A 26,075-nucleotide genomic window follows, 5' to 3' on the forward strand; every position below is an offset into this window, starting at 1 on the left:
ATTTTCCTTTACTTTTCAGTATGATTTTGGTCCTATCTTGCATGTGGTTGTTTGGCACTAAAGAAACTTATACTTAAAGAAATTTATATTTATGTAAACATTGATCTAAATAAATTCTTACTTCCAATGTAAATTAATTTGTAAAATTTTGTTTAATATTTTATACTTATTTAAACATTCATCTAAATACATTCTTACTACCAAAGTAAATTAATTTGATGTAAAATTTTGTTTAATATTTTCCCAAACTACATCATATATTATCTATATCTATGTATAGTCTGTGATAACTTAAAGATTGAAAGATTTTACAAATATACTATTACCTTTCACTCAGATTTATCAACTGTTGATATTCTGCCACTTTTTCCACTTACTTTCCTGCTTCCCCTCTTTCACACACACAAAATTTTTTTGTTATTTTATAAAAATAAATACTTTGATCTATTACTCATAAATTACATTTCAGTAGCATTTCCTAAGACCAAGGACATTTTCTTATATAAACAGGGCACAAATACTAAATTCATGATGGTTAACATCACTACAATTATATTACCTAATATAAGTTCAGTCAGATTTTAGTAATTGTGTTAATATTATGTACTTTATAATACTTTTTTAACAGTGATTCAGGATCCAGTATGTGGTCATGCATTGCATTTAGTTGTCATGTATGTCTCTTTATTCTCCTTTAATTTGGGAAGTTCCTTCAGCCTTTTGTCTTTCATCATACTGACATTTTTGAAGACTACAGAGAGCTTGTTTCATAGAAGGTCATTATATTTGAGTTTAGCTGATGTTTCATCAGTAGTTTAAGACTGTGCATTTTTCTCATGAATACCACAGAAGTGCTGTTTTCTTCTCAGTGAATCACATCAGGAAGCATATGAAACCACTATGCTGGTGATATAACTGATCATTTGCTCACTGACATTCATCAGGTTATTTCATTATGCAGTTCAGAGTTTTCACTACATAATAGTAAGTAAAACTTAGGGAGATGTTTTGAAAGTATGTAAATATCTTGTTCTTTACCAAACTTTAACCCAGTAGCTTTAGCATCTGCTTATTGATCCTTCCCTGAATCAGTTATTGCTGTGATATTACTATAAGATGGTTATTTTCTAACTCTGTCATCTTCTACATCTATTAATTGGAATTCTATAAAGAAGAGCTTCCTCTTCACTCTTATTATCAGTATGAACTCACAGATTCTTTCTTTAATTAATTATAATCCATTACTATCATTATTCATTTTCATGTTCAAATTGTCCCAGATTTTCCAGTGGTGGCCCCTTTAAATTTGGTCCCATCATTTTTTTAACACTTCCTTACTTTCTGTCATCTTTTCAAAGTAAAATAAAATGAACATTGTTGAGTGAGTAAAAGAAGAGAGTATTTTGGTTATTTTGAATGGAGATATGTAATAAAGCAAAACTAGTTACAGATTCCAGGTGGTGAATTTATTATTTTAAACTTCATCTTTGTTTGAAAGGCTCACCAAAATATTTTGGGGGGAACTATTTTGTGTCTTGTAAGTTTGAGCAAATGAGTAAATATATAAATACACTTTTGGCAGCAGAGTTCTCTTCATAGAAATATAATAAGTACAGAATGGGGAAAGGTGGAATATAGCCATGTAGCATTAGATTAGAATTATAAGTATAGTATAAATTTATATACTTCTGGTCCATCAATAGATGAATGGATAAAGAAGATGTGGTACATATACACAATGGAATATTATTCAGCCATAAAAAGAAAAATCTTGCCATTTGCAACAACATGAATAGATCTAGAGAATATTATGTTCTATGAAATAAGCCAGGTGGAGAAAGACAAATATATGATTTCACTTTTTTGTGGAATTTTTAAAAAACAAAACAAAACTGAAGAGACAAAAGAGCAGTAGACTCTTAGACACTGAGAAGTGACTAGTGGTTACCAAGGGGAGGGGTTGGAACAGGTGCAAGGGGTGGGGGGATAAAGGGACACAATAATTACAATCACAATATAAGTTGATCACTGGTACTGTTGAACCACTATGATGGACATTTGAAACCAACATAAGATTGTATATTAGTGACACTTTAGTAAAAAAAATGTTATGTACTTCTGATTCCTAATTTTACATACTTTCTTGAGATATAATAAACATATAGCATTATATTAGTTTCAGGGTTACATGATTCAAAATATGTATATATTGTGAAATCACCAAAATAAGTCTAGTTAAAAAACCCATTACCATACATACTTAAAATTTTTTTATTGTGATGAGAGCATTTAAGATCCACTCTCAGCAACTTTTAAGTATACAATAAAGTATTGTTAAGTATAGTCACCTCTAGTTACATTATATCCCAGGAATTATTTATTGTATAACTGGAAATTTGTATCTGTTGAGCCATTTCAGCCATTTCAGTACCCCTGTCCCCACCCCTAGCAAAAACCAGTCTGTTCTCTGTATCTGTGAATTCAGCTTTTTTTTTAAGATTCCACGTATAAGTGAGATCATAGGGTATTTGTTTTTGTTTGTCTGACTTAGCTCACTTAGCATAATGCCCTCAAGGTCCATCTGTGTTGTCCCAGATGATAGGATTTCCTTCTTATAGCTAAAGAATATTCCAGTGTGAGTGTGTGTGTATTACTTTTTCTTTATCCATTCATCTGTGGATGAACCCTTAGGTTGTTCCATATCTTAGTTATTGTAAATAATGTTGCTGTGAACATAGGGGTACAGATACCTTTTCAAGATAGTGTTTTCATTTGCTTTGGATAAATACACAAGTGGAATTGCTGGATCATATGGTAGTCCTATTTTTAATTTTGAGGAACCTCTATAAGGTTTTACCCAGTGGCTGCACCAATTTATATTCCACTAATAGTTCATAAGAGTTCCCTTTTCTTCACATCCTTCCCAATACTTGTTATTTCTTGTCTTTTGATAGTAGTCATTCTAACAGGTATGAGGTGATACCTTATTGTGATTTTGATTTGAATTTCCCTGATGATCAGTGATATGTTGAGCACCTTTTCATGTACCTGTTGGCCATCAGAATGTCATCTTTGACCTATTCAAATCCTCTGTCCATTTTTTAATCAGACTGTCTTATTGCTATTGATTTGTATGAGTTCAAACAAATGTGATTGTCACATATGTCAAATATGATTTGCAAATATTTTCTCCCATTCTGTAGCTTACCTTTTTATTTTGTTGATAATTTCTTCTCCAGTACAGAAGCTCTTCAGTTAGATGCAGTCTCACTTATTTCTGCTTTTGTTGCCTTTGCTTCTGGTGGGAATCCCAAAGTATCATCACCAAGATTGATATCAAGGAGCATACTCCCTTTGTTTTCTTCTATGAATTTTATGATTTTAGGCCTTACGTTCTAATGTTTGATCCATTTTTGTGTGTGTGAGTTGAAAGATAGTAGCAAGTTTCATTCTTAAATCTGCCCACTGCCTCTGAGCTGTGCCCTGGGGAGGTAGCAGGTTGAGAACTGTTTCTCTGGTTAACAGTCCTCTGGGACCTATGAACCAAAGCCTTGCTAGCCACCAGAGGCAAGTAATCAAGGTATTGTTTCCTGGCTGGCAGCCACAAAAACCAGGGCTCTAGACATGTATACAAGGTCCTTTCCAGAAGATATCATTGAGCTGGAATAAGGCAGGCTGAGAGCCCAAAGATGGTACCCACAAGCCTCCACAGTCTGAGAGAATATCGTCTGCCTCTAGTGTGTTAAATTAAGTGCCTGCTCCTCAGACCAAAGCTTTAGGATAAGAAAATAGACCTGTCTCACCAGAAAAATTAAGCATGTTTCAGTCACCTGCCTCTGTACTGTGCGCAGAGGGGTTAGCCATAGTGACTCCATATAAGCCCTTTAAGAACTGTTTCTCTTTGCTATAGTCCTGTGGGTCCCATGGACCCCAGTCCTATTGACTTTCAGTGCTAGATGTTTTGGGGGCTCATCTCTCATGCAGCTCTTAAAAATGAGAGTGCCAGATGTAGTGTTCAAACTCTTTGTTCCTTGGGGAGATGCTTGGAGTTATAAGTTCCCTCCTGATTGTGCATCTCTACTCCAGGGATGATGTTTTTGGTGAGACTGTGCCTCAGCCTTTCCTACCTATTGTAACATGGGTTTTTTCTCATTCACTCAATGGATAGGAGTTGCTTAGCTAGTTTCAGGGTTCTTTCAGAAGGGATTGTTCCATATGTAGCTGTAGATTTGGTGTGTCTGTGGTTTAAGGTGAATTCAGGATTCGTACTTTATCTCCAACTTGAACTGGAACCCCTACATACATTTATTTATATGTTCATTTATTTGTCATTGAACCATATGAAATTCCCATTTTGCTCCAACTCTATTAGCTGAAAGAGCCAAGAAGCAGTGATATCCCACTGGTAGAGCATATTTAGTATATAGAGTTTGGTTTCTAATTACCATTTTCCGCTAAAGGGAACTAGAACTCCCTGGAGTAGTGGCTGATTCAGGATTGGAAGAGAGAAAGCACAGGTGGGCCTCAAACATCTGTTTATACCAATTTTACTGCAAGTTAATATGGAAATAATGTCTGACTGAAATGAGAAGTAGCCAAATAAAACTGTCTTCTGATTTTCTGGTATACACTGTGCTAAGTTTCTTTTCCTCCTGAGTCCAGGCAAAGGGAAGTATAAGAACAATATTTTATTAAGTAACAGTCACCTTAAATCTGATTTTTTTCCCTAATCCTATAACATACCATTCATTTCTATATATAGTTTTTTAGTTCATAGTTTTTATATTTGAGTGACTTAAGTTGGAAGCAAAATTTGAATGAATGGTTTTATGACAAGTATCCCTTTTGATCTCTTAGCTCTCCAGTATTTATTTTTAAGAATTTGCAATTGATTTCCTATGTCTAACCTTTGTCCATTTCGTCTTTGATGAAAAGTCTTATTTGCTTGACTTTGTTTTGAGTTTTAATGTTTCAGTAGTTTACCTTTAGCTAATGTAACAAAGATTATAGAATCCTACTCAGAATTTTATTGGTTGTTAGCTGGAAATTAATACTAGAGGTTGCTAGGAAGGAGGGGTTTCATTTGCTTTTTGAACCCACCTACACTGTGGAAACTGCCTCCATTACCATGAATGACTTAAATTTTTAAGTACATGTTCTACTCTGTGTGTTTTTTCCCAAGTTGTTTCTCAGCCATGTCTAACTAACTTATTAGTATTTAGAAATTATTCTATGAGTCATTTTTATAATCAACCAACAAAAAAAGAAAAGAAAAGAAGCTTAATGGAGCTTTAATCTTTAGGAAGACTAGAGGCAAAGGAAAACAAAAAATATCATTAAAAATAAGTTTTGCAGGCAAATCCAGGCTTTAAAAAAAAGTAGTCTTCATATGAAAAATACATAGCTATTTCAGCGAAACATACACACAAGAATACCAAGTTTACATTTTTCTGTTATTGATGGAAGAAACTAGCAGTTTTCTCACGTGATTATCATATTCCCAAAGATCATAACATCACATCTCTCCAGATATTAGCATTACAAAAATTAGGGACAAAATTGTCAGAGAGTCAATAACTTATCCAAAATGGCTGTCATGCAAGGTGTTGGTTCTACTTTCAGAGCCCCTCTTGGTAGATAATTCTCTGCCTCTAAGGTGGAGATTTTACCACATAAATTAGTTGAGTGATTTTCTGGCTCAGTACCGTTAATTTGGTATTTACTTGCCCAGTTTTATTCATATATAATACACTATGTTAATACACAAGTATCTCCTTGTGGTGTGGTTACTACAACTAGAACAATATGCTTCCACGGCTTCAGAATCAGCTTTTGCTTGGATGCCTTTATAAAAGTTTTAACTTACTTTTATGTGTCAAAAATATCTTAATTACCCTTAACAAGTCACCTAACAAAATAGGAATCAAAAACCTTCAAACTTAACCTTTTTCAGGTTTCACATGGATGACCTGTAGCTAAAGGAGAATCCTCTTTTTCTAAAATCCCAAAATTTGTCAGTATTCCCTCACCTGCGAAGAACAGACATTGTATACTCCCTTCAAATTATGGAATTCCATTGGCCATAGAGCACATAGCAGTACTGCGTCCTGAGAGGACTTTATAGGTGTCATTTTATACTTATGAAGCATACTTATTTTCCATATTAATACAAAATTATGTGAGATTCTTCATGGTTACAAATTTGGTTTCTCCAATTATATATCTTATTGAACCTACATAATTAACTACATGGTCATGAATAGTGTAGAAACTGTGAGATAAAAGAAAAAATATATATTGGTCTCTGCCCCTTCTCCTGGCACAGAGCTCTTAAAACCCTGTAATTTCCTAAGTAGTAAGAACACTAGGGGTATCCCATGTTCTATTTGTCTTTGACCCCATGCCTAACACAGAGCTCCTAAAACTTGTAATTAACCATGCCTTTGTGAGGAAGCCTCCATAAAATCCCAATAGTACAGGGTCCAGAGATCCTCCAGGTTGGTAAACAGTTGGAGGTATGGGGAGAGTGGCACACATGGAGAGGGCATGGATGCTAAATGCCTCTTCCCATAACTTGCCCTACACATTTCTTCCATCAGATGTTCATCTGTATCCTTTATCATATCCTTTAATAAGCTGGTAAATGTATTTCCCTGAGTTCTGTGAGCCACTCTAGGAAAGTAATTGAAACTGAGGGAGAGGGTAGAAAGAAACTGAATTATAGCCAAACCAATTTGGAAAGAAGTTGTGGTAACCTAGGGACCTACTGCTTGTGATTGCCATCTGAAGTGTGGTGGAGGGCAGGCTTATGAGGCCAAACCCTTCACCTGTGGGATCTGATGCTACCTTCAGCTAGATAGTGTCGGAATTGAGTTAAATCTTAGAGATTATGGTTGGTGTTGGAAAGAATCGCTTGATGTGGGAAAAGCTCTACATATTTTGTGACCAGAAGTAAAAGTGTTATATGTAAAAGTAAAGGAGACATAGAGGAGAGGAAGATTAAAGAAGGTGTGAGAGGTGAGACAGAAACCTCCTCCCAAAATCATATAATATGAAAATATAGCAAATACAGCAAATCCTGAAAGAGCAACAGGAAAGAAAGCTGGGGCAGACTGTCTACACCTGGAGAAACCAGCAGACCTCAAGGAAAAGGCAACGAGCACTGCACACCTGCAACCCCCCACCACCGCTACAGGGGCTGAGCAGCTCTAGAGAGTAGAGCTTCTGGGCACCAGAGGGCTAGAGGATGACACGTACAAATATGAAATGTCAAAGTAACCTGGTACTCATCAATCTGATTGAAAGATATTTCAAAATAAAAATCATAACCATGCTCATGGAGCTACAGAAAAATATTCAAGAACTCAGAGAGGAATTCAGGAATGAGATACAAACATTGAAGAATATGGTATCTGAAATAAAACATACAATGGAGGGATTTAAAAGTAGATTAGATGAAATAGAGGAGACAATAAATTAAATAGAAATTAGGGAAGAGGAATACAAAGAAGCTAAGGAAGAGATAGAAAAAAGGATCTCTAGGAATGAAGGAATAGTAAGAGAACTGTGTGACCAATCCAAACAGAACAGTATTCACTTTATAGGGGTACCAAAAGAAGAGGAGAGAGAAAACGGAATAGAAAGTGTCTTTGAGGAGGTAATTGCTGAAAACATCCCCAATCTGGGGAAGGAGATAGTCTCTCAGGCCATGGAGATGCACAGATCTCCCAACACAAGGGACCCGAAGAAGACAACACCAAAACATACAATAATTAAAATGGCAAAGATCAAGGATAACAACAGAGTATTAAAAGCAGCCAGAGAGAGAAAAAAGATCACATACAAAGGAAAACCCATTAGGCAATCATCAGACTTCTCAACAGAAACCTTACAGGCCAGAAGGAAGTGGCATGATATATTTAATGTAATGAAGCAGAAGGGCCTCAACCAAGAATACTCTATGCAGCAAGATTATCATTTAAATTTGGAGGAGGGATTAAACAGTCTTCCAGATAAGCAAAAGCTGAGAGAATTTGCTTCCCACAGACCATCTCTACAGTGTTTTTTGGAGGGACTGCCATACATGGAACTGTTCCTAAGGCTAAATAGCTATCACCAGAGGAAATAAGACCACAGTAAATAAAGTAGACCAATTAATTACTAAGAAGATGCAAAATCAAATCAAATACCCCCAAAGTCAATCAAGGGATAGACAAAGAGTACAGAATATGATACCTAATAAAGAATGGAGGAAGAAGATACAGGAGGGGGAAAAAAAAGAACTTTTAGATTGTGTTTGTAATAGCATACGAAGTTAAATTAGACTGTTAGATGTAAGGAAGTTACCCTTGAACCTTTGGTAACCACAAATCTAAAACCTGCAATGGCAATAAGTACATACCTATCGATAATAACCCTAAATGTAAATGGTCTGAATGCACCAATCAAAAGACATAGAGTCGCTGAATGGATAAAAAAACAAGACCCCTCTCTATGCTGCCTAGAAGAGACTCACCACTTCAAACCCAAACACATACACAGACTAAAAGTGAAGGTATAGAAAAATATATTTCATGCAACTAATACGGAGAAAAAAGTAGGAGCTGCAGTACTTGTATCAGACAAAATAGACTTCAAAACAAAGAAAGTAACAAGAGACAAGGACATTACATAATGATAAAGGGGTCAGTCCAACAAGAGGATAGAACCATTATAAATAACTATGCACCCAAAACAGGATCATGTACATATGTAAAACAAATACTAACAGATTTAAAGGGGGAAATAAAATGCAGTGCATTCATTGTAGACTTCAACACATCACTCACTCCAAAGGACAAAACAACCACACAGAAAATAAGGAGACAGGGATAATGGACAACACATTAAAACAGATGGATCTAACAGACATCTATAGAACATTCCACCCAAAAGCAACAGGATACACATTCTTCGCAAGTGCACATGGAACATTTTCAAGAATAGATTATATACTAGGCCACAAAAAGAGCCTAAGTAAATTCTGAAGGATTGAAATTGTACCAACCAGCTTCTCAGACCACAAAGGTATGAAACTAGAAATAAATTATGCAAAGAAAGCAAAACAAAAAAAAACACAAACACATGGATGTTTAACAACATGCTGCTAAATAATCAATGGATCAATGACCAAATAAAATCAGAGGTCAAACAATATATGGAGACAAATGAGAATAACTCAACATTGCAAAATCTGTGGGATACAGCAAAGGCCTTGCTGAGAGGGAAATATATTGCAATACAGGCCTACCTCAGGAAAAAAGAGCAATCACATATGAACAGTCTAAACTCACAATGAATGAAATAAGAAAAAGAAGAACAAATGAGGCCCAAAGTCAGGGACATAATAAAGATCAGAGCAAAAATAAATAAAATTGAGAAGAATAAAACAATAGAATCAATGAAAGCAAGAGCTGGTTCTTCGAGAAAATAAACAAAATAGATAAACCCCTAGCCGGACTTTTCAAGAAAAAAAAAAAGAGTCTACACACATAAACAGAATCAGAAGTGAGAAAGGAAAAATCACTATGGACACCACAGAAATACAAAGAATAATTAGAGGATACTATGAAAATTATATGCTAACAAGCTGGATAACCTAGAAGAAATGGACAACTTTCTAGAAAAACAACCTTCCCAGGCTGACCCAGGAAAAAACAGAAAATCTGAGCAGACCAATTACCAGCAATGAAATTGAATTGGTAATCAAAAAACTACCTAAGAACAAAATCCCTGCACCAGATGGCTTCACCACTGAATTTAATCAGACATTTAGCGAAGACCAAATACCCATCCTCCTTAAAGTTTTCCAAAAAGTGGAAGAGGAGGGAATACTTCCAAACTCATTCTATGAAGCCAGCATCACTCTAATACCAAAACCAGGCAAAAATACCACACACACAAAATGACAGATCAGTATCCTTGATAAACATAGATGCAAAAATACTCAACAAACTATTAGCAAATTGAATTCCAAAACAGATCAAAAAGATCATCCATCATGATCAAGTAGGATTTGTTCCAGGGTTTCAAGGATAGTACAATATTTGAAAATCCATCAACATCATGCACCACTTCAACAAAAAGGACAAAAACCACATGATCATCTCCATAGATGCTGAAAAAACATTCACAAATTTCAACTTCCATTGATGATAAAAACTCTCAACAAAATGAGTATAGAGGGCAAGTACCTCAACATAATAAAGGTCATATATGACAGACCCACAGCCAACATTATTCTTAAAAGCTCAAGCTTTTCCTTTAAGATCAGGGACAAGACAGGGATGCCCACTCTCCCCACTTTAATTCAACATAGTTCTGGAGGTCCTAGCCACGGCAATCAGACATAAAGAAAAGGCATCCAGATTGGTAAGGAAGAAGTTAAAACTGTCACTGTTTGCAGATGACATGATATTGTACATAGAGAACCCTAAAGAATCCACCCCAAAACTACTAGAATTAATAACTGAATTCAGCAAAGTTGCAGGATACAAAATTAATACACAGAAATCTGTTGCATTCCTATATACTAACAATGAACTAGCAGAAAGAGAAATCAAGAAAACAATTCCATTCACAATTGCATCAAAAAGAATAAAATACCTAGGAATAAACCTAACCAAGGAAGTGAAAGATCTGTACTCTGAAAACTACAAGACAGTCATGAGAGAAATTAAAGAAGATACCAATAAATGGAAATACATCCATGCTCATGGTTAGGAAAAACTAACAATGGCCATCCTGTCAAAATGGCCATCCTGACTAAAGCAATCTACAGATTCAGTGCAATCCCTATCAAAATACCAACAGCATTCTTCAATGAACTAAAGCAAATAGTTCAAAAATTCATATGGGACCACAAAAGATCCCAAATAGCCAAAGCAGTACTGAGAAGGAAGAATAAAGCTGGGGGGATCACACTCCCCGACTTCAAACTCTACTACAAAGCCATACTAATCAAGACAGTTTGGTACTGGCACAATAACAGAACCCATAGATCAGTGGAACAATAGAGAGCCCAGATATAAACCCAAGCATATATGGTCAATTAATATACAATAAAGGAGCCATGGATATGAAATGGGGAAATGACAGCCTCTTCAACAACTGGTGTTGGCATAACTGGACAGATACTCAAGAGAATGAAACTGGATTATTGTCTAACCCCATACACAAAAGTAGACTCAAAATGGATCAAAGACCTGAATGTAAGTCATGAAACCATAAAACTCTTAGAAGAAAATATAGGCAAAAATCTCTCGAATATAAATATGAGCAACTTTTTCCTGAACGCATCTCCTCTGGCAAGGGAAACAAAATAAAAAATGAACAAATGGGACCACAGCATGCTAAAAACTTCTGTACAGCAAAGGACACCAGCAGCAGAACAAAAAGGTATCCTACAGTATGGGAGAATATATTTGTAAATGACATGTCTGGCAAGGGGTTAACATCCAAAATATATAAAGAACTCACATGCCTCAACACCCAAAAAGCAAATAACCCTATTAAAAAATAGGTGGAGGATATGAACAGACACTTCTCCAAAGAAGAAATTAAGATAGCCAACAGGCACATGGAAAGATACTCCACATTGCTAATTATCAGGGAAATGCAAATTAAAATCACCAAGAGATATCACCTCACACCAGTTAGGATGGCCAACATCGAAAAGACTAGGAACAACAAATGCTGGCAAGGATGTGAAGAAAGGGGAACCCTCCTACACTGCTGGTGGGAATGTAAACTAGTTCAACCATTGTGGAAAGCAATATGAAGGTTCCTCCAAAAATTAAAAATAGGAATACCATTTGACCTGGGAATTCTACTTCTAGGAATTTACCCAAAGAAAACAAGTTCTGAGATTGAAAAAGACATATGCACCCCTATGTTTATTGCAGCAGTATTTACAATAGCCAAAATATGGAAGCAACCTAAGTGTCCGTCAATAGGTGAATGGATAAAGAAGATATGGTATATATACACTATGGAATACTATTCAGCCATAAGAAGAAAACAAATCCTTCCATTTGCAACAACATGGATGGAGCTAGAGGGTATTATGCTTAGTGAAATAAGCCAGGCAGAGAAAGACAAGTACCCAATGATTTCCCTCATTTGTGGAGTATAACAGTGAAGCAAAACTGAAGGAACAAACTAGCAGCAGACTCACAGACTTCAAGAAGGGACTAATGGTTACCAAAGGGGAGGGGTGGGAGTGGGTGGGGAGGGAGGGAGAAAGGGTTTGAGGGATATTATGATTAGTACACATGGTGTGTGTGGGGGGGTCACAGGGAAGGCTGTAGCACCAAGAAGAGAAGTAGTGAAGTGACTCTGGCATCTTCCTACACTGATGGGCAGTGACTTCAATGAGCTATGGGGGGGACTTGATAATATGGATGAATGTAGTAATCACAGTGTTCATGTGAATCCTTCGTAAGAGTGTATATCAATGATACCTTAATAAAAAAAATAAAAGCCCACGTGGCGAAGTACATGCCAGGAAGTTGCTTGGGCTGGAAGGGGTTAGGAAACTGAGAAAGAATGTGCTGTGTGTATTCGGGGAAATAAAAGTTTTGAACCAGCCAATAAAATTAAGACAAATGTACAGAAAGCCTAATATGGATATAACTTGCTTAGGCAATATCCAAGAAAGAGTGTGAATGCTGCAGTACTCAGCCTGTGAAGAACCAGGGGAGGGACTCATGTGCTAAGGCATAAACTGCTTGTTGTAACCCCCTGAGTGTGCCTGCTCACCAGACACCCACCTTGCAAGACTGCCGTTAAAGCTTTGCTACACTGTTCAAAAACAAAAAAGGAGACATAGAGGAAAGAAACTCACAGTAGGGAAGTACTGGGTTTTTCCCTACTTAGGACGTAAAGAACTTTTTTTTTTACTAAATCAGAACATAAAATTGCATTTTATGTTTTATATATATGCATATATATAAATAAAATACTCCGAATAATTGTCTAGGTTAGGTCAGTTTGTATTTTTTTTGTTGTTTACAGAGATTTTACTGTTTTCCTGTAAGCTTATAATCTATTTGAAGAACTTGTAGAGGGTATTTTTTCCTAAATTTAAGGTATTTGAAACAATACACTGGCTAGAAAGTATTTCATCCAATTTGTACAAGTATAGTCTATTGAGAGTTATACAAAGATTAAGAAGAAAGTAAAGGTCTTTATCATACACTCATTAAAAATGCAGTATTTACCACAGTTAAATTAATTGGTTCAGTCCTAGGTAATTCTTATTTTGCTGGTCTTGAGTTAATTAAGCAGTCTACTTTCAGAAGGTCGTTTGTTTCCTGGTTAAGGAAATGTCCTGGAAATTCATATTCTCTCCCTTTCTATTCTCTAACAGGTGTCTGAGGTGATGCTATTAGCTTATATGGGGAAATATATACTCATAATTCTGTTCCCAGGACTATAATTAATCAAAAATAACTGATAGTCATTTGCTGAGGTCTTTTTGATATTTCTTCCAGCCGGTTTTGCTTGCAGCTGAGATTTATAGGCAACTATATGAAAAAAACAAAAACTACCTGTGGATTGTAAGAGTGAATGGCTTTGGTTAACCTATTACAATTACCAATCATATCGTAATGAATGGAAGTAGAGTCTTTTTATAATCATTCAGAAAGATTTAACCAAAAGTTACTCAGAGAATGAAAACATAGAAAGCAAAGACACTGACAATTCTCCAGAGTCTTCTTATGAATCCAATAAGAGAGGTATGTTTAGGTTTTTCACCAACTTACAAGAGTATCCAAACCTAGGGAAAAAAATCTTTCTTGATAAAGAGGATAAAGTTTTTTTGACAGTTACTGTTCCAGCATAGGAACGTTAGTGTGCTTTTCTCCAACCTTAAAAGCACATAATAGCTAAAACATATTCACATTAATAAAATGTTACTTAACATTTAACAGTGTAGGGATCTTGAACTTCTTTTGATTTGCAGGGTGCCCCTCATATTGTTTGACAAACAGGACAGCTTTTAGAATAGTAGTATGTTTATTAAAATTTAGAGTTTGTCAAAAGTCCCTTCATCCCCTCTTTTATAAGGTGTTGGAATAAACCTTTGGTGTGACTCGGCAGTTGCCTAGGAAACTTCAAAGGTGGTTTGAGTATTAAAGACATATTAATAGTTTTATTTTGAGCTTGTGGCCAAGATTAGAGGTGAGAAGACTTAAAAATGCCTAAAGCCAAGAAATGGTTATAGGCAATATTTAAGGTAAACATAATAGCCATTAACAGTGATAATTAGGAATGCTAGCCTGTTCTTTTTTTTCATAAGTATTTCTTAAGAATATTTTTTCCCCCAGCTGACAGTAGATTTGCCTGCTTGAATTAGATATCCTGGTATTGCATACAAATGATAAATTGTTTAAACTAATAAACCACCAAAGAGAGAAAGCTAGCCACAGATGCTGAATGGGTTACATTTAAAAATAGAACATTATGAAAGGCAAATTACCTTCTTTTTTGTTTGTTCTTGTTTATAATGGATTTTTTTAAATTAAAATATCATTGGTATATAATCTTATGTTGGTTTCAAATATATAACACAGTGGTTCAGCAGTTACCCATATTATTAAATCCTCACCAAATTATCTTTTGATAATAAAAGCAAAAGAGTTTTTCATTTACACGCATATACATAGAATTAGTAGTCTCACTTTTGCAACTTTAGCCATAGATGAAAAGTAAACCTATCACAAGAATTTACCGTTCAGGTTACTGTAAGTGATGGCAAGCTGTATATCTAAAATGGTTGCTTTTCATTTCTACAGGTATAAAGATATTTCTCCTGAGTGATTTGAATAGTAACACACAAATGAATACCACAGACAATGCTGGGAGTGTTTAGAATCTCCAAGACAAATTATGACAACCATATTCTCTCTCTTAATCAGCCACTCAACAGAGCTCACCCAGAACAGGATATTTTAAAAGTGAGAGAGATTCCCATGTTGTTATCACTAACAGGGAAACAAGCAGCTGTGCCTAAAATTAGAAATGAAATCAAGCCTGGCCAAGAAACAGGAAAACAGTTGCTCATGTCATTATCATAGCCATAGTGGTATCAACTATCTTAAGACATCTGCACTGCAAAATCAAGGATAAAATTGTTCTTGTTAGGATGGAGAGTCAGTCAGTAATTAATGGAGGATGTATTCAAGGTTTCATTTATTTCGGAGACTAGATCTATACAGGTTACCCTGGATTTTTTTTGTGGTTTTGTGTATGTGTTCACTTTAGTGTTCCAAGTATTTTCTTCCCTAGCTACTGTTGTTATGTGCTTGCTTACTCTAATTGTAGCAGGGTAAAATACCAGTTTTGTTTCCATTCCTATTTTAGCATATGAAACCTTTTTATGTTTTCTTATTTAGCCAGATTAGGTTAGGTGTATCTTGAATCTATATTTGTGGGCCAAATTTTCTTTGATAGAGAGTGCATGGTTCTAGACAGTTTTCTTGATTTATTTGGCTTTGATGATAAAGAAATAAAACTTTTAGTTGGATTTAAAAATTAACCTTTCTGTTTATAATCACTATTTTGGGTAAGTTTTTTAAATGAAAAAAGTGGTCTTTAGAGATAAGTAGAACAATCTAGTATCTTTCCTTTCCTTCTTTGTAACTGTTTCCCAGAATCCTTACCAGTGTTTAAAAATTTCACATGACCTAGTTTCTGACTTCATCTGGACTACTTCAGCCTCCTTTCATTTCCTGTAGTTCTCCAATCTCATTACAGCTTGGACGTTATGCCAGATATTTCCTCTATCTGATCTTCCTCCATTTCTCAGATCTTCTCATGACTGATATCTCAGTAACATTTACATCTTAGTTTAAAAGTCTCTTACCTAGAAAAGCCTTCCCCAGTTATTCTTTAACCATCACAATTATTTGTCTAGCATTTATTACTTTCTGTTTTTTTTCCCTGTTTTCTTAGTTTTTCTTATTTCTTTATTGTCTTTCTACCCAAGAAGAATATAAGCTATCTTAGTCACCACTGTTTGTTAGCACTTTGAACAGGACCTGGGTTTAATGAGTGCCCAGTAATTGTTGAATAAATAGACAAGTGATCCACTAGAAAGAATAAATCTTCATGCTCTACAAATAACTTCTTTGCACCTTAATTTTCTCATCAAAGTATGTATTAGTATGTCTACTTATTACAAGATCTAATAGTCTAGACTTGGTTTTTAAAAGGCTGTATGTTGTAATTCATAGAAGTATGTTGTAATTCATAGAGAAAAGATATGGGTCAGCCTTGCCTTATTTACTGTAAGCCAAAATAAAATGAGAAGAGACTGAATGAGGCTCTCTTAGAATAGAAGCTCTTCCTTCTCATTTCCTTTTTTTTGCTTGCTTTCTTTTTTCCCCCCTCTTTTTACATATTTATGAAATCTCTTGAGATTCATTGCATAGGAACACAGACCAGTAAGATGAGTGGAAGCAGTAAGCCTATGGGGAGACACTGTAGAATAAAACAGAGAATAGTGAGTAGGAATTGAGCAAGAAACTGAGGTTTTCCTCTTAAATCTCCTTGCCAGCTAGTAAAATTATGGCAAGTCAGTTGACCTCATAGAGCATCTGTTTTCAGATCTGTAAACTAGAGCTAAATTTCCTCTTACCTACCTCACAGGGTTGATAGAAATGATAACATGTGAAGGTTCTCTATAAACTATAAGTCATTACCCAAATAAGATAATTGTTATGATCAGATCTGGAATTTAAGTTTCTTCTGCACAACTTGTGGAGAATGCTGATAAGTTTCTTCTGCACAACTTGTGGAGAATACTAATTTCTTATATATAATGCCTAAAAGACAATTCCAGAAATGTAGATTTTTAAATTATATGAAGTTACATTCACCCCAAAAATATGCCTTTAGTATTTTAAGCCATTGTTAAAACAAATGTGCTTGTTAATGTGATATGTTTTCTGATATTTGACCACAGGAGAAAATTTCATTGCCTATGACTGTTTTCCCTTCTTTTATAACAGCCCAAAGAACCGATTGATCCAATTAAAGAAAGAAAAGCTGGAATACACTCCAGGAGAGCATGAATATGGATTATTCCCAGCCCCCATTCATGTTGGTGAGTACTTAGTATACACAATATATTGCTATGAAGAGATGATATTTCTTGAGTTTGGGTGAAATGTTCTTTGTGTTCTTGTTACTATTTCTACATCTCCAGTGGGGCCAAGCTCTTTTTTTATCATTTAATACTCTGAAGAATTCTGCAAATTCTTTGCTGTCTAAGAGTCAAAATGACATAAGTCTTACTCACTGGAGTTTCAATAAACAGCAGTATATCTGTAGCATTCAGTTCCCTAAGTATGTCATCTAGGAAAACCCAACGATTCATCAGTTCAGTTTGAAATGTTTTCCATGTTCAAAAAGAGTGAGATGATTTGTGGATGTGTAATAATCAAAGGAAGAGAGCCCACCACTTTTCCTGATCATTTATCTGCTTGAAAATTGTGCAAGATTTGTCTTTATATTTATTTTTGGAAAAAATGTTAAAGCTTTACTTAGCATTTGGTTAATAGTACCTTCTAGAATCCTACTTTTGAGTTTATCAGGTAAATAAAGGGTACCTAAGACATCGTCCTAGACCCCCGCTATTCTTTCAGTGCCTCATCCAGTCCATCTCTAAATTCTGTTATTTCTGTACTTGAAATATATCCTACTTAACCTCCTAATTCCTTTGCCGTGACTCAAGTCCATGCCACTGTTATCTTTTGCTCAGGCTACTGCGATAGCCTTCTGACAGATCTGCCCACTTCCATTCTTGCTCCCTGCCAATCCACTCTACACACAGTAAAAAGAGAAAGAATTTTATAACTTAAACTAGATTATACATACAACTTTTCATTAACTTTCTATTAGAGGAAACTACTGACTCCTTACCCTGAACTTTAAGAATGATCTGTTCCCTGACTATCCTGTCGTTCCCCAACTGTCTGTTCCCATCTTTCCCTTATTTACTTCATTATGTCTTGCTGGTCTTCTTTCAGATCCTAGAACATACCAAGCACTTTCCCACCAGAGGATCATTATGCTTATTATCCCCATTGCCTGAAAATCTCTTCTTCAAACTCTTCCTGTGTTTGGGTTCTTATCATCCTTCAAAGATGAATTTAATGTCAGTATCAGCCTAAATAGCATTTTCTTTAAAAATTTTTTCCTAATTGTCCACCAAAGAAGGTCCTCTCTCTTAATTCTGTATCACAGCACCTTGTTTATTTCTTTCCATAATCCATAATCACTATATTTATTTATTCATTTTTTTAATCTCTCTCCCCCCCATTAGAATATAAGCTCTGGGAGTGCATGATCATATCTTTCTTACTCTCCTTTGATTTCCTAGTGCCTAATACATAACAGAAGTTTAACAAATATTTGTTGTACAAATGAAAGAAAAGGAGGAGAAATTAGGATAAATTATTAAATGTAGATGACAATTTTTTTCTAAGAAACAACTTACTTTTGTAGTAGCTGTTGATCCTAAGCTATATATGTTCTCTTCAACTGTGACTCACTTAACCCTCTTATCTATGGGCCTCTTCTCTCTGTTATGGTTATCTAATCCCTTTTCCGCCCAGAGGGCCCAGTACCAACAGTGTATTTAAAGCAGCTGGGGTAGACATGTTCTGCAATAAAGATTAGTTTGCTTCAGTTCTGTATTGGATGGCTGGAGAATGGTTTAACTGCAACATAAAGTTACAAGGTTTAATTGTCAGTTAGACTGCTCTACTAGTGCTCACTTAATGAAGGTATGAGTAAGTTCCATATCCTCTGAGTTTAGTTTCTTAAGTTCCTTTTAAAAGAGCCTTTTATTTTTACTAGTGATGTATAGCAGTTGGAAACAGATTCTCAGCATATTTTAGCTATTTCCTAGAACCTGCTAGTCATAAATAGGCTTTGAAAGTAAGGAGTAATTTAAAGATACTATTTAAGGGAAAACACGAATGTTTTAGTCATACAGGTTTTGTCCTGGATAGGAAATTGGCTTAGATCTTGGAATGAAGCGCTAACTATTCAAGGGAATGAAGGAGTTGGTTAATTCCAAAGGAGACAGGAAAAATAATGCATAGACCAATACTTCTGTCACATCTCTGGCACAAGTACTGAGGTCCAGAATAGAAATCTTTAATTTAAATAAAAGATTTTATTATTAAAGTCCCCACTTTCATCTCTCACTAAGGCCCGTCTGAATAAATAGCAGAAAAACCTATCCAAGTAGTGAATCTTTTTTCCTGTGAAACAGGGCTTAAAATCAGTCCAGAATATTTTTTGTACAGTGCTATTTTGTTGCTCAAATAATGTTTTATAATGAATATAGAGAGGCAAGGCAGTTGTTTTGAACAAGTCAGTTCTAGTATCATATAAACAAAGAGTATGACTGAGTCAGCCAGACCTAGGTTCAGAACCTCAGTCTTTGCCATATTAATTATGTGAATAAAATAGTTATATAAATAAAATAATAATGCGTTTTACCATTGATGGAATCAGATTCAATAAATGAAAAGTAATATTCGTTAATGTTTAATGAAATCAGATTTCTTTATCTCATTAGAGAAGTGCTTTTCAAATAAATTTAGCTTTTCATGATAAATATTTATCAAAATTTGTATTATAACCTTATATTTATGGTCAACTGATTTTTGACAAGAGTGCCACACAGTTCAATAAGGAAAGCATGATCTTTGCAACACAGTGTTCTGTGATAACTGGATGTACACTTACAAAATGATGAAATTAGAAATTTGTCTCACACAATATAAAAAAATTAACTCAAGATTTATCATCAACCTAAATATAAGACCTAAAACTACAAAACTCTTTCAAGAAAACATAGAAGAGTAAATCTTCATGACCTTAGATGAGGCAACAATTTCTTAGATATAACACCAAAATCATGTGCTACATAAGAAAAAAGGGACAAATAGGAGCTCAAGGAACTGAAAAAGCAGCCCACAGAATGGGAGAAACATTTGCAAATCATATGTTAATTAAGAGATTTGTATCCAAACCCAAAATGCATATAAAAAACTATTTTATCTCAACAATGAAAGATAATACATTTTTTAATGGGTTAACAGTTTGAAGAGACATTTCTCCAAAGGAGATACACAAATGGCCAATATGCACATGAAAATATGTTCAACATCATTAGTCATTAGGGAAATGGAAATCAAAACCATGAGATACCACTTCACACCCACTAGGATGGCTTTAATTAAAGGATTAATAAGGATGTGAAGCAACTGGAACCCTCATACATTGCAGGCAGGAATGTGAAGTGTTATAAACCTTTTTGGAAAGCATTTTGTCAATTCCTCAAAAAAGCTAAACATAGAGTTAACATATGACCCAGCATTTCTGCTGCCGGTATATACCCAAGAAAACTGAAAGCATATGTCCACATGAAAACTTAATACACAAATATTTCATAAAAGCAATATTCATAATAACCAAAAGGTGGAAGCAACCCAAGTTTCCATCTATAAGTCCAGGGAGAGGAATTCCCGGGGCAAAATACCTCTAAAAACCGAAATCAGTCAAAGGGAGAAATAAAGTTTAAAACCCATTTATTGCTTACAAACTGCAGTCCAGGGCCATCTTTTTCCTCTGCTCCAGAAGAAGCCAGCAAGCAAGCCAGCCCCCTCCCCTTAACCTCTCAGTTTCAGACACACCCTTGGTTGCCCAGGTAATTACCCATTGAAATGGAGATAAGCTTCTCTCCACCCCTGAGGAATGATGCAAATGCACTAAAACCATACTTCTTTCCTCCTCTAAATGCCTATTGATATGTAGATGTACTAAAGCCAGGCAAGATATTCTGGAAGTGTTACAGTTTTACCCACAGGCCACCCCTCCAGCAATCTAGTTTTATAATTTACTCATTCCTCCTCTTCAGACCAATCTAATAACATACAGTAGCAACAGCAATAAAATCTTGATAATCCTCAAGCCAGAGGATTCAGCCTATGCAGATTAAGTAAATGTACTTTACAGCACAATCTCTCACTAAGCACAAAATATGTTTCTACACTTGTGTACTCATTCCTAACAACCATGCTAGATTGCTCACAAAACTTTTACCAAACATTAGACAAAGTCAAGCTTCTCTTTAAGCATTTTTTTCTTGACAACAGCAATACAACCATAATTCTCAAGCCAGAGGATTCATTCAGCCAGGTTCAAAGTCCCATGCAGATTAAATCCAAAGCTCATCCATTCCAGCCATCACGCGGCAGCTGCAGCCAGGGGGTGCATCCAGGACACAAGCGAATAACTGTGTAGAAGCGAATAACTGTGATTTGGGGGGCCACTTTGCTGTTATTCCAGGAATACACAGGAGGCCAGCTTCCAGGCCTTTTTCCCAAGGTGCCAGAAGAGCCAGCCATCGCTGGTCCATGTGTTGAAATGTCCAGGGCCATGTCCATTTTATTCCTAATTGCTGCACCCATCCTTGTAACACATGTCCAATAAAGTGGGTGCCTTGATCGCTGTCAGTCACCGGCGACTGGCCATAGACTGCAAAGAGGCTCTGGGCCCCTCTTGGTTGTTTGCTGATCTGCACAACGTGCAGGACACTCCTGGGCTCGGCTGACTTCTTCAAAGGTCAACGGCAAGCCCCACCGATGGGCTATAGCCCACATTGTCTTTTGCTCCACGTGCAACACTGATGTAGCCATTGGGCCACATTAGAGGCAGGGTTTCCTTCTAGCCAGCACACCTGGGCCACTGTCTCTGCTTCGTCATTCCCTGGGAATGCCAAAGACAAATGGCCAGTCACATGATATATAGTAGGTGTCTGTGGCATGCCACTCCATGGCCTCTGGGTCCAGTCTGTCACCCACCTCGTGATGGGATAGGTGGTTATTACCGTGGTTGGAGCTTTTCCAGCAATGGGCTCTGAAGCCAGCAAGGCATGGTACACAGCAGCCAGTTGCTTCTCTATGAAGATGTATTGGACCCCTGCTCCTTTCCATAGATGTGACCAGACTCCAGCCGGGAGCAGAAGCAGCAGCAGTGGCAGAAGCAGTAGCCTTAGGCTTGGGCCACGGGCTAGGGTCGGCGCGGCCAGCAGCAGCAGTGGTGGCGCCTTCACGACCACCGAGTGTAGACACACGTCCCTTGGTGCTAGCGCTACTTCTCCCCATCATTTCTAATGTCGGCCCTCCCAAAGGTCATACCCATTATGACAGATTTCAGGTTCAGAGGAATCCTGCTGACTGCGCCAGATGTAAGTCCAGGGAGAGGAAATCCCAGGGTAAAATACCTCTAATAAAGTTTAAAACCTGTTTATTGCTTACAAACTGCAGTCCAGGGCCGTCTTTCTCCTCTGCTCCAGAAGAAGCCAGCAAGCAAGCCAGCCCCTTCCTCTTAACCTCTCAGGTTCAGACACACCCTGGGTTGCCCAGGTAATTACCCATTGATATGGAAATGAACTGCTCTCCACCCCTGAGGAATGATGCAAATGCACTAAAGCCATACTTCTTCCCACCTCTGATCGCCTATTGATATACAGATGTACTGAAGCCAGGCAAGATAGTCTGGAAATTTTACAATTTTACCCACACATCTGTGGATAAATAAAATGTGATATATCCATACAATTAAATGTTATTCAGCATAAAAAGAAACGAAGTAGACACATGCAACAACATGGATAAACAGTGAAAACATGCTATGCGAAAGATGACCGTCACAAAACACAACATGTTTTATGATTCCATTTATATGAAATGCCTATAATAGGCAAATATGTAGAAACATGAAGTAGATTAATGGTTTCCAAGAACAAAGTTCAGGGTAGAATGGGGAATAACTGCTAATAGGAAGAGGGATTTTTGGGGGGATGATGAAAATGTTCTGAAATGATGTTATTTATATTAGAGATCTCCAAGGGAACAACCAATAAGATATGTATAGAGAAAGAAATTTATTTTATGGACTTGACTCACATAATTATGGAGGCTGGCGAGTCCAAACTCTTCTACTAAAGCCTTATGGTGATTGGATGAATTCTTCCTTCATTATGGAGGATAATCTGTTTCCTCCGAGCCTGGTGACTTAAATGTTAATCTCATCATAAAATACCCTCACAGATACATCTAGAATGTTTGATCAGCTGTCTGGGTACTGTGACCTAGCCAGGTTGACACATAATATTAACCATCACAGTGGTGATGGTTGCACAATTTGTATACAAAAACCCACTAAATAGTACACTTTAAAGGGTGCATTTTACCTCAATACAGCCTTATGGTCCCTGGTACTTTTAAATGTTAAAATACTTTTTTATGAAGTAGGAGAGTAGATTCAATAAAATAATTTCAAGCATAAAAAATATAAAGGTAAAATTTTTTGGAATAAGTGAAATAGAAATAATGTTCAAGGATAAAAAATTAAATTTCTAAAGTTAAAGAGTTCTTTTTTAATGAGTAATGGTGAGTATTGAATCTTTATGGTATGCAGACTCATTTTTTTTATTAAGGTAGCATTGATATACAATCTTAGGAAGGTGTCACATGAGCAACATTGTGGTTTCAACATTCACCCATATTATCAAGTCCCCCCCACCCCACTGCAATCACTGTCCATCAGCATAGTAAGATAGTATAGTCATTATTTGTCTTCTCTGTGCTATACTGCCTTTCCCATGACCTACCTATATTATATGTGCTAATTATAATGCCCCTTAATCCCCTTCTCCCTCCCTCTCCACCCACGCTCCCCAACTCCCAGACTCATTATTTTACAGTGACTTAACCATCATTTGCAACTCTCTAAAATGCAACTTAAAAATGCATAAGGAGATTCATACTTTTCTTCTGGGAATTTTGGGAGCAAAAATGTTGAACATCTGAAGGCCTTAGATTCTTTATTGTAAAACAAATTAGTGTGAATATTAAGTAAAATAGTGCATGTTAAATACTTAGCACAACACCTGACACATAGGAATCATTCAATAAAAGGTAATTACTAAATTGAAGTTGTTTTTGCAGTAGACTATTGGTCAACAAGAATCTGTTACTTAGTAGATAGGCCCCCCCTTGCATTATCTCTGGCAGTTATTGTTAAGTATATCAGGATACCCTTTCCTGCCAAGCACAGAAAATAATTGAGAACCTTTATCAACATAGTTCTTGTCAGTTGCCACTACCAGTCATTAGAGTCACGCCAAATCTAGACTGCTTTTCCTGAAGCAGTGGAAAGAACACAAAATAATTAAAATAGCAAACCTAAAACTTCTATTCCTAGAAAGGCATGCTTGCAAGGTCAGCCATTGGCTGACATCTGTGAACTTGAGTATTGAATCTTAAGTACTATAAAACTTTCCCTAAATGGTAAGATTGTCTTACTGTGCCTACTGTGAATAAAGTGTATAGTTTATGCTGAATATCTGCTTTCATTCTAAGGGTCTCTAATTTTGGTAGATTCTAGGCAAAAGGGTACCTATGTGACCAGACATCAGTTAAATCCTTGGGCACTGAGTTTCTAATGAACTTCCTCAATAGACATAATGTATTGTCATAATATATAATATTAAGATAAGATTTTAATATTTTTGTCACAAAGCATTGCCAAAGATTACATTCTGTGTGATTCTACTGGGGGAAAACTTTTATAAACTTGTGCCTGATTTTCTTCCAGTTTTGCCCAATGTACTTTTTCCCTTTACTGATTTTGCACTGTACCAAAGTATAGCCACGAATATGACTATATACTGAGTCCTATGAGTCACCGAACATGAAGGTGGTCTTGGGGACCCTTGACACATTCTAGAATCAAACACACATATGGACTCCTCTTCCCATCCCACACTCCTGTAGCTAGGTAATCTTGAGCAACTGACTTATCTACATCTCAGCATCTTCACCTATTTATTAAGACTATTTCCAACCTGAGCTGTGAGGAGTAAATGGTATTTATTTTGTTTATCATAGAGTGAATACCCCTTCCCCTTGATTTACTATAACCATGTAAAAATAGAAATCAATAAAATCTTCAAACAGACAATAAAAAAACAAAGGTTTGAAAAAAACAACAAAATTGGTAACCTTTAGATGTGTTGATCAAGAAAAAATAAGAGATAACACAAATCACCAGTATCTGTACTCTAGGTCCTACAAATAAAAAGCTCAAGGATATACTCAGAAGCAGAACAAAGGAGACACTGGAAAGAATCAGTGAACCAGATGATGAAATATTACCCCATCTGAACAAAAGAGAAAATATACATTAAATTCTAAAAACACAAAGCAGAAGCTGTGGGGCAGTAATAAAAGAGCTAGTATGCATTCCCAGTGCCCTAGAAGGAGAAAAGAAAGAAAAGATGATTAGTACTTGAGTAAACAACAGCTGAAAACTTCCCAAATGTGGCAGAAAACAAACCTAATGACTCAAGAAGATGAGCAAACCCCAAACAGGATACTTGCAAAGAAACCCATGCCAAGACATAATATAATCAAACTTCATAGTAAAGCCAAAATGATTTTAAAACAATGAGAATTAACTCCTTACCTATAGGGATAAAACAATTCAAATGACAGTATTTCTCATCTGAATCCTTGTTAGTGGCACATTTTTCAAATGCTGAATGAAAAACTTGTCAATCAAGAATCTTATGCCCGTTGAAAATAGTCTTCTGGAATTAAGAGGCAATCAAAGCATTCGTAGATGAAAGATAACAAAGTTTGTTGCCTACAGACCTATCCTATGAGTAAAGGAAGTTCTTCAAATAGAAAAAAAATATAGAAGGATCCTTGGAACATCACAAAGGCAGAAGGAACATAGTAAGCAAAAATGTGAGCATATACAATAGGCTTTCCTTTTTCTTTTGAATCTTTTAAATAACTTTTAAATGGATGGTGTAGAAAATCTTAATGCTGTTGTATTAATTTATTGTGAAGTGATTCACAAACCTTGCATTTCATCCATTTAAAGCATACAATGGTTTTTGGTATGTTACATTATTAATTGTGTTAAATGTAAAATACATA

At 36.0% G+C, this 26,075-nt stretch overlaps 1 protein-coding gene across 6 annotated transcripts in view; it reads left to right on the forward strand.

Moving 5' to 3' along the window:
* Positions 1-26,075, forward strand: part of ASH1L (ASH1 like histone lysine methyltransferase) — a 223,029-nt gene that overhangs the window by 143,746 nt on the left and 53,208 nt on the right. For all 6 annotated transcript variants that reach the window (XM_036922448.2, XM_036922447.2, XM_057495015.1 and 3 more), the window contains one exon: positions 17,055-17,149. In XM_036922448.2, coding sequence (XP_036778343.2) covers positions 17,055-17,149 — 95 coding nt within the window. The remainder of the gene's footprint in view (positions 1-17,054; positions 17,150-26,075) is intronic.

Source organism: Manis pentadactyla, chromosome 19 (assembly GCF_030020395.1).
Source record: "Manis pentadactyla isolate mManPen7 chromosome 19, mManPen7.hap1, whole genome shotgun sequence".
Taxonomy (NCBI): Eukaryota; Metazoa; Chordata; class Mammalia; order Pholidota; family Manidae; genus Manis; species Manis pentadactyla.